The sequence below is a fragment of the Microcebus murinus genome, chromosome 10 (genome assembly GCF_040939455.1).
Source record: "Microcebus murinus isolate Inina chromosome 10, M.murinus_Inina_mat1.0, whole genome shotgun sequence".
Classification (NCBI taxonomy): domain Eukaryota; kingdom Metazoa; phylum Chordata; class Mammalia; order Primates; family Cheirogaleidae; genus Microcebus; species Microcebus murinus.
In genome coordinates, this window is record NC_134113.1 from 573,597 (window position 1) to 588,363 (window position 14,767).

Consider the following 14,767-nt stretch of genomic DNA (forward strand, 5'->3'; position numbering starts at 1 on the left):
TGGGGGCGGATGTGTGTGTGTGTGACAGGGCCCAGGCAAATACTGTCACCTGAGGCCAGTGTCACATGGGTTCTCTTGGGTCACCTCAGCTGCCGTGACTGCCTCTCCATCCTGGTAGAGCCGGTTTTCAGGTAGGGACCCAGAGGGAGGGGGAGGGGTACTGCCAGGGGCCACAGGCTCCCCCTACCACAGGACCAGGCTGGCCTGGGCACGTGGGAAGGCCGGGTACTGGGGGAAGCTGGGCTGGGGGGGCGTGTCCTGGGTCTGGGTGTCCTAACCATGCCTCTTATTTTCTGTACTTCCCATGCTCTGATCTCTGACGCTTTGGCCCTTCAAACTATCTGATCCAGGCTGTGCACAGTGGCTCACGCCTGTAATCCTGGTACTCTGGGAGGCTGAGGCAGGTGGATTGCTCGAGGTCAGGAGTTCGAAACCAGCCTGAGCAAGAGTGAGACCCTGTCTCTACTATTAATAGAAAGAAATTAATTGGCCAATTAATATATAGAGAAAAAAATCAGCCAGGCATGGTGGGACATGCCTGTAGTCCCAGCTACTCGGGAGGCTGAGGCAGCAGGATTGCTTGAGCCCAGGAGTTTGAGGTTGCTGTGAGCTAGGCTGATGCCACGGCACTCTCTCTAGCCTGGGCAACAAAGTGAGACGCTGTCTCGAAAGAAAGAAAGACAACAAAAACAAAAAACCCACCCGATCCAGAGCCCCTGCCTGCTCTCTGGGCCTCACACTCTGTGGCCAGGGGCCAGACGGCCAGGGACAGCCCCTGCCCACACCTGCTGAGGTCGTTCACATCAGCCCCTCCTGCAGCTGCTGGCCCTACTCGGCCCGCTGTTTCGCGAAAACCACAGCACAGGCTTTGCCCACATCTCTACCTGCGAGAGGCTCTGCGAGGCGTGGGCTGCCCCTTCTCTGGGAGGCTGACTGACTGTCTTTTCCATGACAGCTGTCTCTTGATCAGTTGGCCCCACCACACCTGAATGGTAATAAAACCTCCATTTTAGGGCTGGGTGTGGTGACTCACACCTGCCATCCCAGCACAGGTGAGTGGGAGAACAGCCTGGACAACATAGCAAGACCCAATAATCTCTACAAAAAAGAAAAATGAGCTGACACCTGTAATCCTAGCACTCTGAGAGGCCGAGGTGGGCGGATCGCTCAAGGTCAGGAGTTTGAAACCAACCTGAGCAAGAGTGAGACCCCCCCCCCCCCGTGTCTACTAAAATAGAAAGAAATTAATTGGCCAACTAAAATATATAGAAAAAATTAGCTGGGCATGGTGGTGCATGCCTGTAGTCCCAGCTACTCGGGAGGCTGAGGCAGGAGGATCACTTAAACCCAAGAGTTTGAGGTTGCTGTGAGCTAGGCTGACACCATGGCACTCTAGCCTGGGCAATAGAGTGAGACTCTGTCTCAAAAACAAACAAACAACAAAAAAAACCCAACAAACAAACAAACAAAACAGAAAAATGAGCGAGGTGTGGTGGTGCCTATAGTCCCAGCTACTTGGGAGGCTGAGGGAGGAGGATCCTTTGAGCCCAGGGGTTCGAGGCTACAGTAGCTGATTGTGCCACTGCACTCCAACCTGGGAGACAGAGCAAGACCCTGTCTCAAAAACAAGCAGAAAATGGCCGGGCGCTGTGGCTCACGCCTGTAATCCTAGCTCTTGGGAGGCCGAGGTGGGCGGATTGCTCAAGGTCAGGAGTTCAAAACCAGCCTGAGCAAGAGCGAGACCCCGTCTCTATTATAAATAGAAAGAAATTAATTGGCCAACTGATATATATATAAAAAATTAGCCGGGCATGGTGGCGCATGCCTGTAGTCCCAGCTACTCGAGAGGCTGAGGCAGAAGGATCACTCAAGCCCAGGAGTTTGAGGTTGCTGTGAGCTAGGCTGACGCCACGGCACTCACTCTAGCCTGGACAACAAAGCGAGACTCTGTCTCAAAAAAAAAAAAAAAAAAAAAACAAGCAGAAAATAAAGTCTCCTTTTAAAAATGGGGATGCAGCCTCCAGTCTGCATCCTCGTGCCTCACTCCTGGGCTCAGCTGTGGTGGCTGCACCTGGACATTGCAGGGAGGCCGGTCACTTCACCCTGAGTTGGGAACGCTGGGGGAGCCCTGCCCTGCACACACCCCAGGCTGCCCCAGCGCAGAGCGTCCGGGAGGCCCAGGTTGGGCACAGGCGGGCCTGCTCTGACCACCCCCTTCGTGCCGTGACTACCCCCAGCCTCCGTTCAGACCCTTGGGTCCCTGCTGTGGCCTGCAGGGCACATGGCTCCATGGACACCCAGGGACCAGCTTTGTCTCGCCAAGCTCTAGGCCTGGCGTTGAGGCCCCTGCACCCCCAGGGCACGGAGGTGCCTGCTCTGGGAAGCCTTCCCAACCTGCAGCTCTCTGCCCTCAGGGCAGGATGACCAGTGGGATGTCTTATTGCGGAGTGTGGGGTGGTGCGTTTGTCCCCCTGAACCTGTGAGCCCAGGGGTTTAGCACCTGAATCCCCTCCATGTCCCACTCCACAAGGGGCAGCCGTGAGCTCCACCTTGCCGTGGGTGCAGCGGGCTGCAGGGTGACCTGCAGGGGCAGAGGGGCCTCCCGGGGCCCTCCTTGCACTCTGGATGTAGGCAGCCCTCCCTCTCCCTGGCACCCCCATGACGCCGGCGAGTCAGGGGACAGGCCTGGAGCTTGGGCAGGAGGCGAGCACAGGCGGTTATCAGAATAGTATTTATTGATATGCTCAGTGCTACCTCGGTAACTGCGTCACATGGCCTCCGTGGCTGAGGTAATGGGTGGGACCCTCGGGAGGTGGGTGGACGTGGTTATTGCATTGGACTCCCGCGCTCGCACGTGGCCCACGCCTGCTCTCGCACGCGCGCGAGGCTGCCCTCGCACTCACGCACACACAGGCTCGGACGTGCCATGCACACGCCTGCACCCACAGCTGCTCACGCACACGGAACCCTTCTGCACACACCCGCGCGCTCACCATGCACACGCACCAGGCCATCCCGGAGTCTCCTAATGATCAGTGTCGTTAGTTACAGTAATCACAGTAAAATGGAACCATGTCAGGCGACAAGGAGAAAGTGCATGTCTCGCTCTGACCCCAGGGGAGACCGCGGCCCCGGCCACGGAGGGCATTGCCCCCTGCAGGGGTGAGCCCCTGAGCATGTGGCCCCTGGGCGTGGCTGGCCCCACTTGTCTCTTGGCTCACCCCGGCTGGCGTGGCCGAGCGGGGAGAGCTGGGCCATCCTGCCACAGCCTGGGCCCCGGACAAAAATCAACTAAAAAAATAAACTCTTCGTTCTGCAGCCCCCGACCCACTGCGGAGCGCTGGGTGCTGGGGAGGGAGGGTGGCTCCGCCACCTGCCCCTGCCCCAGCTGCCCCAGCCAGCGCTGCAACTGCCACGACGGCCACAGGGCGGCTCCCTTCGAGCCCCCAGACGTGCGGACCGAGGTGGGGGCTGGGGGCGGCGCCGGGCGAAGCAGAGGCCGAGTCCACGCAGGGCGCCGGCCGCACGCTCGTGCAGAGGGCCTTGGGCACCCTCAGAACTCCACGGTACTCACGACTGTTCTGGGCTCGTCGAAGGTGGCTATGAGGATCTGCTGAGGGGCGGGGATGGCGATGAGGTCGCCCACGTCCTGGGGCACCCGGGGACCCCCTTCCTCCTCCTCCCGGGCCTCGTACAGCGTGTTGATGTGCAGCAGGGGGTGAGTGGCGTTTCGGCTCAGGATGGTGAGGGGCTCGGCCTTGCCCAGGCCGGCTGGTGACAGAGGGGCTGCCGTGGGGACCACGGGGGGCGAGCAGACGTGGAACGGCCCCCCAGAGGGAAGCCCTGCCCGCGCCGGCTCTGCTGGGTACGGGTTTTCCGTCTCCGGGAGCGGAGCCTCTGCAAACAGCCAAGAACACAGGCGTGTCACGCAGCGGCCCTCCCAGCGCCCACCCAGCGCAGGCTGGGGCTGCGCCACGACGCCCCTGCACGACCCCCGGCTGTCCCGGTCTGTGCCCGTGTGCCGAGCTTCCTCCAGGGGGCTCTGCCCGCCTGGGGAGCTTTGCTCAGCCAAGGGGAGCCCTGGCGAGTCGAGGGCCCGTCCTGCCTTCGTCCTCCTCACTTGCTGCTCCTGGGGGCTCACGGTCCCCCCCTGGCCTGGACTCACCTCCGCGTTATCTCACCTGCCCACCGCTGCTTTGTCTGAGCCTCGTTTTCGAGGTTGGGTTTGCAGGTGCCCCGCCCCCGGCCCCGCCCCCGGCCGGCCCCGCCCCGCCCGGCCCCGCCCCCGGCCCCTCCAGGCCCCGCCCCGCCCCCGGCCCCGCCCGGCCCCTACCTTTGGTGGGTGCTGTGGCCAGGCCCAGCCCACACTCCTCTGCCTGGGACAGGAAGCCCCCTTCCTGGCTCCGCGAGGTGGGCAGGGCAGCGGGCACTGCCTCGGGCTTGGCCTTCTTGGTGCCCAGGATGTAGGGGTGCACGTCCAGGGAGAAGTGGCGGGCGTGCTTCTTGTCGGGGGCCGGGGCCGGGGCGGGGCCAGCGTCCCCCGCGCCGCCCTTGTAGTGGTGGGCCGCGCGCGCACCGGCGTCCAGCAGCGGGGCGATCAGCGTGTCCGTGGCCGTCTTCCTGCGCACGGGCTTGGGCTTGTCGGCCTTGCTGTTCTCCACGCGCATGATGGCCAGCGGCTCCTTGAAGGGCTGGGGCAGCGGGTTGCTGGTGGGGATCCACTTCATCTTCTTGCGGGGCCGCTTCACCACGGGCGGCTCGGTGGAGCCGTCGGGCTCGGCCGGGTTGGCGCTGGGGTCCACGGTCTGGATGCCCGAGTCGCGCACGGTGGGCGTGGCGTCGTGGTTGGACTGGGCCAGCGCGGCCAGCAGCTGCCGCACCACGTTGTCGTACATGAGGTCGCTCTCGTTGGTGATGAAGTCCAGCCGGTTGAGCGACTTGATGTGGTCGCGGTTCTCGTTGCAGAACATGGCCAGGATGTTGATGTCGCAGAACTGCGAGCGGCGCCACTGCCGGCGCGTCTTGATGCCCACCTTGTGCAGCTTGTCGAAGATGAAGTTGCTCTTGCGGAAGATGAAGAGGTGGATGAGGTTGACGAGGATGATGAGGTTCATGAAGCAGAGCAGCACGATGTCCACGCCCGCGATGATCCGCTGCAGCTGCACCGACGGCAGCTTGCAGCTCACGCGCACCACCGGCCCCGCGCCCGGCGGCCCGTCCGGGGACGCGCCCAGCGCGCAGGTGAACTCGTTCTGCTTCTGCGTGGCGTAGTAGGTGCACAGGTAGGAGATGGGCAGCACGCTGAGCAGCAGGATGAGCAGGTGCCGTGCCAGGTACAGCTTGGCCAGGAAGTTGCTGCGGCCGCGGCGCTCCAGGTACTTCTCGAACAGGTTCTGCTCGGGGCTCTTCTCCTTCTCCGCGTTCTCGATGATCTCGCGCCTCTCGCGCTCCGTGATGCCGGGCCCCTTGGACTGGATCTGCTTCTCGATCTTGGGGGCGCGGCCCTCTGCCGCGCGGTGGTAGCAGTTGTCGATCTCCTGCAGCAGGAAGTTGAGCTCGGAGGTGAGGCGCGTGGAGGCCAGGAACTCCCAGCCCAGCGCGGGCACGTACATGATGGCGGCGAAGGCCAGCAGCGCGTAGGGCAGGAACTTGTGCTCAAACAGCGACGGCCACAGGCTGGCGTCCACGCCGGGCAGCGCGTCCCGCAGCTCCGTCCAGCAGTAGCCGCGGGCGTACAGCGCCTGGTCGCGGGTGAAGTTGTGCGGGGTGTAACAGTAAATGGGTTCCTCTGGGGGCAGAGAGGAGACAGGGCTGGGGCGGAGGGAAGGGCGGGCCTGGTCACTTCCTCCCACAGCTGCCGGCCCGCGAGGCCACTTCTCCCCGATGCAGCCCCCCACCTCCCCAGGGCCGGCTTCCCTCCCGTCCTGCCCGGGGTGGTGTGAGGGTCTCACCCCCAGTAACCTCACAAGCTTCCACACAAACCTGGCTCCTCAAGTCCCTCTCCACATGAGCACAGGGGAAACCACATCCCAGACCGGCCACGCCACCCGGCCAGGTCCCGGCCGCTGGCCTCACACTGCCCAAGACTCCCGTGGGTGGCAGGAGGGGGCTCTGATGGTCCTACCTGCCCAGAGGGGGTTGTGGCAGCACAGCCCCAGGGAAAAGCCCCATGGGCTGTCTGCTCTCGAGGGTGTTTCCCTGAGACCCAGCGTCATGGGGAAGGGCCAGCCGGGGCCCTGGGTGCTGGTGGGCACGGCGGGAAGGTGCACTAGCCTGCCTGCAGAAGTGCAGGGAAAGGTTGCTCCTGAACTTTGTGGTTTCCTCACATGCCTTTCACACCTGCAGAGACGGGCACTGATCGGTGGCCAGGGTGTTGGGGACATTTGGCACCCTTAGCCCAGCGCCAGGCCCGCCTGACAGGCACCTCACCTTTTTTTTTTTTTGAGACAGAGTCTCACTCTGTTGCCCAGGCTAGAGTGCCGTGGCATCAGCCTAGCTCACAGCAACCTCAAACTCCTGGGCTAAGCGATCCTCCTGCCTCAGCCTCCCGAGTAGCTGGGACTACAGGCATTTGCCACCATGCCTGGCTAATTTTTTCTATATATTTTTAGTTGGCCAACTAATTTCTTTCTCTTTTTAGTAGAGACAGGGTCTCTCTCTTGTTCAGGCTGGTTTCGAACTCCTGACCTTGAGCGATCCTCCCGCCTCAGCCTCCTAGAGTGCTAGGATTACAGGAGTGAGCCACCTCACCCGGACTGGCACCTCACCTTTGAACACTTCTCCAGAGTAGCACTGGGAGGGCCCAGGTTCTGGGGCCTAGCTGCACCCCCCATGCTCACTTTCCCACACAGGAGCCCACAGCGGGGCTCAGACCTCAGCCGGGAGGCGCCTGGGGACATGGGCGGGGGCGGGGGTGGACAGGCGAGAGTGAGCTCTGCTTAGATGGGCTGGGGGCCGGGCAGGGGCTCTGGGACAAAGCTGCCACGTCCACATGAGACAATGGACGGGCTAGAGAGCTGGGCCCGCGTCCTCAGAGGAGAGAAAATCGGAAAAGGCAAAGGAATGAACTCTCTCGGTTGAAAAAATGGCATTTTATTTACTTAGTTTTTGTCCTTACAGCCAATCCCATGGGCCAGAGAAGTGGGAAAAGAACAGGGACAGTGTTGTCTCCTGTCCTGAGCCCACCAGGCCCTGCAGCCCCCCTGCTGGGTGCCTGGCCTGGGTGGGGGAGGCCCCAGAACCCCTGGCCCAGGCTCCACGGGCGACAGGGAAAGGGGATCTTCATGCTGAGGCACGAGGTGGCCTGTCCTCCCCCGGCCAGATGAAAGCAGGTCCCAGCCCCCCCACATGGCTGGTGTGCTGCCTCCACAGGGGATGGGGTGTGGGGAGCCACACTGGGACTTGGGGCTCCTAGGGCCTGCTGCCACCTCCTGTCTGTCCAAGCCCTGGCTGGCCACTCTGACCCTCAGTTTCCTCATCTGCTCAGTTGAGGATGGTCAGTGACATGGCTCTGCAGAGGCACTGCAGGGGAGAGGCCCAGCCCTGGGGACCCCTGGGGGAACACCCAGCACGGCCCCCCTCCTCCCGGATCTGCCTGAACCTGCAGAGGCACACGGTGCCCACAGCAGGCACCCGCGGGTGTGCCGGGCCAGGCAAGGTCAGCCCCTGGAGCAGAGCGTGCTGGCCTGCCTGGGTGGAACAGCGGGGGTGCCACTGAGCCCCGGGGGACCCAGGGCACTGCATCACAGTCTTGGGGGCTGTCCCAGACACTGCGGGCTCCAGGGGGCCCTCTGCCCCAAGCCCCTGATCTGGGATCTCCCAGGTGTCCTCGTGGGAGGCGTGAGGGCCTGGCCCATCCCGACAGCAAGGACGGAGCCGCCCCCAAGGGCCCCTTTCTCTGGGGAGCAGAGCTGCGTGGACCCAGAAAGAGAGGACATGCTGGCTTCCTGGCCAAGGAGCCGGCCTGGCAGCCAGGTGCCTGCACAACCCTTGACAACACCAGAGAGGCCAGGAGAGCCAGGTGCCGAGGCGGCCTGGGCAAGAGCAAATCTGAACTGGCGTCTGGGCACACTCCACACAGCCGTGGCCCAGGCGGAAGCCCTGCCCTCAACAGCGCCCCCCCAAGCCCTGGCCCCAGCTCGGGTCCTGCCAGTCCCAGCACATCTCGCCTGTCCTGGTGGTGTAGCCTGATGGCCCCGCGGCTCCCTCCACCTGGCAGTGGGGACACTCCCAGGACCCCCTGGCTCTGCAGAGGCTGCTCCCTCCTGCTGGCTGGACCCTTCCCGGTCACCCCCAGACCCCTGCCGAGTCTCCGCCCCTCACCAGGGAGGCCCTGCCCCTCCCAGACGTCCACAGCCAGCGGGGTAACGGCCTCAAAGGTGTCCACATCAGCCACAGGACCCGCAGCTGCGTCACCCCGCAGATGGGATCTGGGACACGGGTCTTGTTGGGGGCTGGTCCTGGACTGCCCAGGGCCCCAGGGAGGGGGAGGCAAGAGGACAGCTGCTCTCCCAGGAGCCTCTGGCAAGGGCACGCCATGCCACACCCGCCGCTAGCCCCGTGGAAGCTGGAAGTGTTCAGGTTCCTGTCTGAGGGTCTGTAGTGTTTGAAGGCACTGGGTTTGTTCTGTCAGCCACAGGAAGCTCAGGCAGGGAGTGGCTGCCACTTACTAGTGGTCTGGTGCCTCTGCAGGCTGTGGGTGAGACCCCTCCCCACCCTGGCACCTTCCCCACTGGCACGAACCAGCGTCCTCCTGGGGCTGGGGACGCTGAGAGGGTGGAGGGGAGAGGGTGGACCCTGGGAGGCTAGAGAATGGGGTGGACGGAGGGCCCAGTGCTTCCCGGGGTCGGGGGTGGGGGGGACTGCCCCAGCTCTTCCTGGGCTGGCCAGGCCGGGGTCTCCACTCCTCACAGGCACAGCCTGGGGACCCGGGGACTCGGCCGACCTGCGATGGTACCACATCCCAAGAATGGCTGGCCACACGCTTCTCGGCCAGCCCAGACCTGCCCTCCTGAGACCCCAGGGACGACCCAGCTTGTGCGGCTGCAAAACACCCTCCTCCTCTCCATTTTGGAACACAGGTTAGAGGGCTGGGCTGAGAGAACACGGCCCAGGTGACACCTCTGCTGTGGGTTGGAGACACTGGCCGGTTCTATCAGGAAATACCCCAAGTCATTTGCTCCAGCGGGACCCAATCATCTGTCTGTTCTAGGAGAAAGCAATCGCTGGTCCCTGTCAGGGCCCAAGGAATCTGGTGACCTACTCTCCTGTGTCCCCGTGCCCCTGTGTCCGGGCTCTGAAGGCCTGGGTGGGCCCCACGGCCGGCGGGTTCTTGGGTGGGTTCACCATTTCACAGCAGCCCTGCCCCCACTGCCAGCTGGTCCCCAGGAGGGGCTCGGTGTCCTCCAGAGTCTACCCTCCTGCCACCAGCTCTGCGGGACAGGGACCACCGGGGCCGAGAGGGAGGCTCTTCCTAAAACAGCAGGGCCCTCCTGAGAGGGGGCGCCAGGCCCTGGCGTCTGGGTGGGCCCCAGGCTCTGCCCTCCCGTCATCATAACCCCATGGGCGATGGTGAGTGACCGTCCTCGTGTCCCCACCGGCAGACTGGGGCACACAGCAAGGACTCGGGGACTGAGTCGCGCGGGAAGTCTGCCCCCCTGCATCTGCACCTGGGACCTGCCAAGGCTGGACAGCTCAGCCGGGCTGGGGGGAGGGGGCAGGGCTCACCCCAGCGGCCCTGCACCTGCTCCCTGGGCTCAGACCCTGCAGACATGCTGCCATGGGCCCCCGCAGGGCAAGCGCCTCTCAGAACCCTGGGGCTGGTTCGTGGCTGTGCTCTTGTCAGTCCGGATAGGATGGGGCGGAGGCACCCCTCCTGGAGGGTCAGAGTTCCTGACCACACCCCTCCGACGCCTCACCTTAACCCAGAGCCCCACAAGCCAGCAGGGCCGCTGGAGTCTACTCTGTGGCCACGGTTAGCTCCCACACTCCGATTTTCCTCGTATCTCGGGGGGACCTCAGCCCAGGAATTGGCCCATGAACCAGGGACCCAAGATGCGTCTGGGTTCTGAGTGAGGCACCAGGGGCAGCTCCCTGGAGACCCTGCAGTGCCCCAGGTGGACGGGGCCCAGGGAGCCGCTGTCCCGTCCCGGGCACTGACGGAAGCAAGACAAAAACGGGGATGGCAGATGGGACCTGGCATTGCATGGAGACACCCTGTTGAGAGAGAAGAGGAGCTAGGCCTCCACCACCCCTGGCTTTTTCTGTGACCTGAGACAAGATTTCCGTGGGCAAACCACAGCCTCGCTGCCCAGGCATGGTCCAGAGCGAGCTTTCCGATCCCGGAGAGTGGGTGGCAGGCACCGACACCCATGTGCCACTGCTCAGAAGGTGGGGAGGAGACCTGGTGGACACACGCGTGTCCTCGTGCAAACGCAGGTGGGCATGAAGGGGCAGGCCGGCAGAGGCTGAGGACACGGTCAGACCCAGAGGAGAAAGACATGCTCGGGGAGACGGGAGCAGCCTGGTCCGGCCGGACGCAGGGGTGCACTGGAGCTCGAGTGAGAGCTGGACCCAGCAGAGTGCCACAGCATGGGGGCCCAGGCAGGGGCTGCCTGGGGGGCTGGGTCCGCCTGTGTACCCATATCTGCGCCCGCCCTGGCGTGCCCATCTGCCGTGGGTTGGTCCGTGTCCCTGAAAAAAGATAAACCAAAGTCCTAACCCCGACACCCGTGAACCTGACCTTATTCGGAAACCGTCTTTGCAGATGTGGTCAAGTCGCAGCGGGATCATACCGGGTCGGGGGGCCCAGTCCCTTGACTCCTGTCCTTACAAGAAAAGGGAAATTTGGACAGAGACACGGAGAAGGTGCCCGTGTGAAGACAGAGGCAGAGGCCACGAGCCCAGGGACACCAACGATGGCCGGGGGACGCCAGAGTCTGGACAGGCGGAAGGGTCTTCCCTGCCGACGCCTGGAGTGTGTACTGCCGGCCTCCGGAAGGATGGGAGAGAAATTTCTGTTGTTTCAAGCCCCCTAGTTTGTGGCATGTCATTGCCGCAGCCACCGAAGGAGACCAGCAGTGTCTGTGCCTGCCCTGTGTGACATGAGATGGGTGTCCGAGGGCCTGGGCACCCGTGTCCGAGGCTCCAGCGAGGCCAGCAGAGGAGGCCTCCTCCACCCGCACATCCGGCTGTCCAACCCCAGCAATGTCCACCCTCGGGTCAGGGTCTCCAGGTCACAGGGGAGACTCCTAAAAGGTACAGCGTCTCTGGAGGTTTGTGAAGAACTGACTCCAAGACAGCGTCTGCAGATGTTGCTCAGAGGACCCCCCTGCGGTCACAAGTGCAGCCCACGGTTCCCCGGGGCCCTCGGCCCTCACCCCACCTCAGCCTCCACCAGGCCCCTCCTGGGGAGGGCCCGGCTCAGGCCTTAGGAGGGCCTCCAGTAGCCCCCACAGCGCCGGGCCTCACCGGACCGTGTCCTGCTGACCCGGGCCTCAACCCCTCCTGATGTCCGTTGGCCGTCCCTGCCTCCCTGCCCCGGTGCGACCCCTATTCCACCTGCTCCCACTGCAGCTCCGCCTCCGCCGGACAGCCAGGACCCGCGGGGGAGACCCCCACCTCCTGCCACCGCGTCCAGACCGCGAGCCCTGTCCAGCAGCGGGGTCTCCACCATCTCTTGGCATCCGCCCTCCGTTCCAACACCTGGCATCTCCTCCAACCCCCGAGAACCCCGCGATATTCAGCCGGCCGGGACCACCCGGACCAGCACAGGCCTAGTCCCACCCGGGCTCAGGGAAACAATGAAGAGGGGCCTGGGAGGCGGCCCCAGCGACCGGGACACCTGCGAGGGCGAGGACGGCGGGTGCCGAGGTCTGTCGGGAGGCCCGGGACGCGGCCGGACCGCGGTGGGCGTGGCTGGCGGGAGTAGCGGCTGGCGACGGACGGGAAGCCCCCGCGCCCGACGCCCGCGGACGCCCCCGCCCGAGCACCCGCGCCGCCGGCTCACCTGCGAAGTTCTTGGTGAAGACCAGCGTGACGAGCAGGATGGGGACGAGCACGGTGCCGATGGTGACCACGCGGTCGAACGGCAGCTCCAGCTTCAGCTGCAGCAGCAGCGCGGCCAGCGCGCCCGCCTTGTCGTCCTGCGCGCCGGGCAGGATCAGCTCCCGCAGCTTCTCGCCCGCCAGCAGCGCGGTCGCCATGTCCGCCGACTGCTCCAGGAGGTGGTGCATGGGGGGCGGGGGCGCGGCCCGCGGGGGGCGCGGGCGGGCGGGCGGGGGGCGCGGGGCGGAGCCGGCGCGGGCGCGGGGCGGGTAGGGGATGCGCGCCGGGTGGGGCGCGGGCGGGGAGCGCGGGGGACCAGGGATGCCGGGGAGCGGAGAGCGGAGGACCGAGCGCGCGCCGGGGCCCGGGGCGCTCCGCTGCCGCCCCCGCGGGCAGGGGTCGGGCGGGCTGGGGGCGCAGGTCCGGCCGCCGCCCTCGCGGCCGCCCGCCTCCGCCGCAGCCCCGGCCCCGCGCCCGGCGCGTCCCTCCCGCGGGGGCGGCGGCGGGACCCCCGCCCAGAGCGGCGCGCGGCTGCGGTCCCTGCCTGGGGCCGAGCGGCCCGCTCCCGCCGCGGGGAGGGGCTGTTTACCTGCGGCAAGTCCGCGGCGTGGCTCCGCCCCCTCCCCCCGCCACGCAGATGCGGCGCCGGCGATGACTTTGCAAAAAATGTTAGATTAAATAAAATTAGTTAATAGTGACTGGCCCCTCTTCTTTCGGATTCGGGGGCAGGCGAGGGCTACGCTCACCCTCGGCGCGGGCGGTGGTTCTGCGGTGGGGACGGCGACAGGGGACTGGCGCCCACCGCCGCGCCAAAGCCCCGGCCCAGCCTTGGGGTCCCGCAGTCGCGCCCAGCGCCGAGGACGGAGGTCCTCGTCCTGCCCCCGTCCCTCTCCTGGGGCGCCTTCCCCGCGCGCCCCCTGCCCGAGGAGGCTCCGTCTCCCTGGGCGCTGCGGAGGCCGGGGAGTCCCCGGCCAACGTCCTCCCCGCGCCGCCAGCCCGCAGGCGGACGCTGGGGTCTTTTGGCCCCCGGCCCGCGCCCTTCTGCGCGTCCCTCCCGCAGCCGTGGCACCAGCTCGCGCCCCCGCGGGCCGACTGCCGCGAGCGCCCACATCGCTCCGCCCGCCCCGCAGTCGGGTGCGCGGGTCAGCAGGCCTCCGGCCCGGGCCGCCGCCGATCTGCGCCCCCAGGTCCCGCCGCCCCTGCCTTTCCCGCTGGCTCCGCGGACGCCCGCGCTCCACTCGGGGCTCTGGCCCCTGCTGCCCGCAGGACCCTCTGGCCCAGTGATCCCTCCCTGCGCTCGGGACCCCTTCGCCCTGTGAGAGTATATAGATGCACCACCTTTGCAAAACACTTCGTGTGCTTGGAGGCTTAACTTCCATAATTCATCCAACAAACACGTCTGGAGCCCAAACGCAGCTGTGGGGGCCCCTGCCCTCCCCCGGCTGGAGAGTGTGATGTGTTGTCTGATTTCCAACTTTCATACGCGCTCTCTTCTGACTTTAAAGATCCCTGCGTGTTTCTGAACTAACACAGCAGCCCTGGCTTCCAGCATATTTTACTTCCTCGTGAGGTAGTCCAGTGCATCCCATTCCCACTCCCCAGATAACCCAGTCCCCGGAGATAACCCAGTCCCCCCCAGATAACTCGGTCCGTGAATAACAGTCCCTTCAGATGACCCAGTCATCCTGGATAACTTGTGACAGTGGATGGAGATTGACGCGGGCTCTTGTGGCAGCACAGGTGGCCTGGGCGGGGGGGACACAGCCACGTGGGAGGCAGGGTGGCATCCGAGGACCAGGCCAGCACAACTGGCTCTGCAGGGAGGGTAGGTCTGGGTGCCCACTAAGCGCCTGCCTAGAGAAGTTGCACCAGCCCATGTGGTGCTTCAAGAGAGAGAGAGAGAGAGAAAGAGAGAGAGAGAGAGAGAGACAGAGAGACAGAGAGAGACAGAGAGAGAGAGACAGAGAGAGAGACAGAGAGAAAGACAGAGAGAGAGAGTGTGTGTGTGCAGGAACCATCTGGGGCCACAGGCCTGAGAGGCCACGCTGAGCTCCCACAGGCTGGAGGGCTAGGCCTGGAGTTCCCATGGCCGCCTGGCAAGGGGTCGCCTGAGCTGGGGAGGGCAGGCTTTGGGGTGGAGGGGATGATGTCCTGTTGCCGCTCAGTGGTTAGCGCTTCCAAGGAGGTTGACCCAGGGGCCAGAGGGCACTGGGTCAAGGGGTGAACTCTGCACCAGCAAGGGCTAGTGGAGGGACACTGAGGCAGGGAGACGTATCTGTTGAGTGGGCTGCAGCAGGCGGTAGCCTGGCCACAGGGCACCGCGGGGCGTGCGGTGCTGCTGGCATTGAGGGAGCATCTGGGAGGGAAGGAGGTGCCCTCACCTCAGCTGCTGCACACGATCACCAGCAGAGACGTGGCTCTCCAGGAAAATGCCTTCTAGTCCCCTGTGCAGCCCCGCCCCAGACTCTGAGTGACCAAGACTTGCTCCTGATGGACAAATGGGTAGAAGGGACCCAGCTGGAAGGGGACAGGTCCTCACTGACCACCTGGGCTCTGAGTCCTGCCTCGCTGGGCTGTGGGTGACAGGGTAGGGAAGCTCCTCTGCTTTTGGGTGACCTGGCAGACCTGGGCCTGTGTACTGGGACAGGCTGCAAAGTCTTTCCTGTCACCCAAGGCAGAGGCAACTCCCAGCCCGTGTCTCAGAGGTGGGGCGTCAAGGCTG

General features: G+C 64.9%; 1 protein-coding gene across 1 annotated transcript; it reads right to left on the reverse strand.

The window, feature by feature from the left end:
- Positions 1-3,465: 3,465 nt before the first annotated feature.
- On the reverse strand, positions 3,466-12,235 carry PANX2 (pannexin 2). The gene is made up of 3 exons (XM_076006899.1): positions 12,008-12,235; positions 4,334-5,788; positions 3,466-3,897 (listed from the first exon to the last, which is right to left on the reverse strand). Exons 1-3 carry the CDS (start codon positions 12,231-12,233, stop codon positions 3,554-3,556), a joined length of 2,025 nt encoding a protein of 674 aa, XP_075863014.1. The 5' UTR covers positions 12,234-12,235; the 3' UTR covers positions 3,466-3,553.
- Between the last annotated feature and the right edge of the window lie 2,532 nt (positions 12,236-14,767).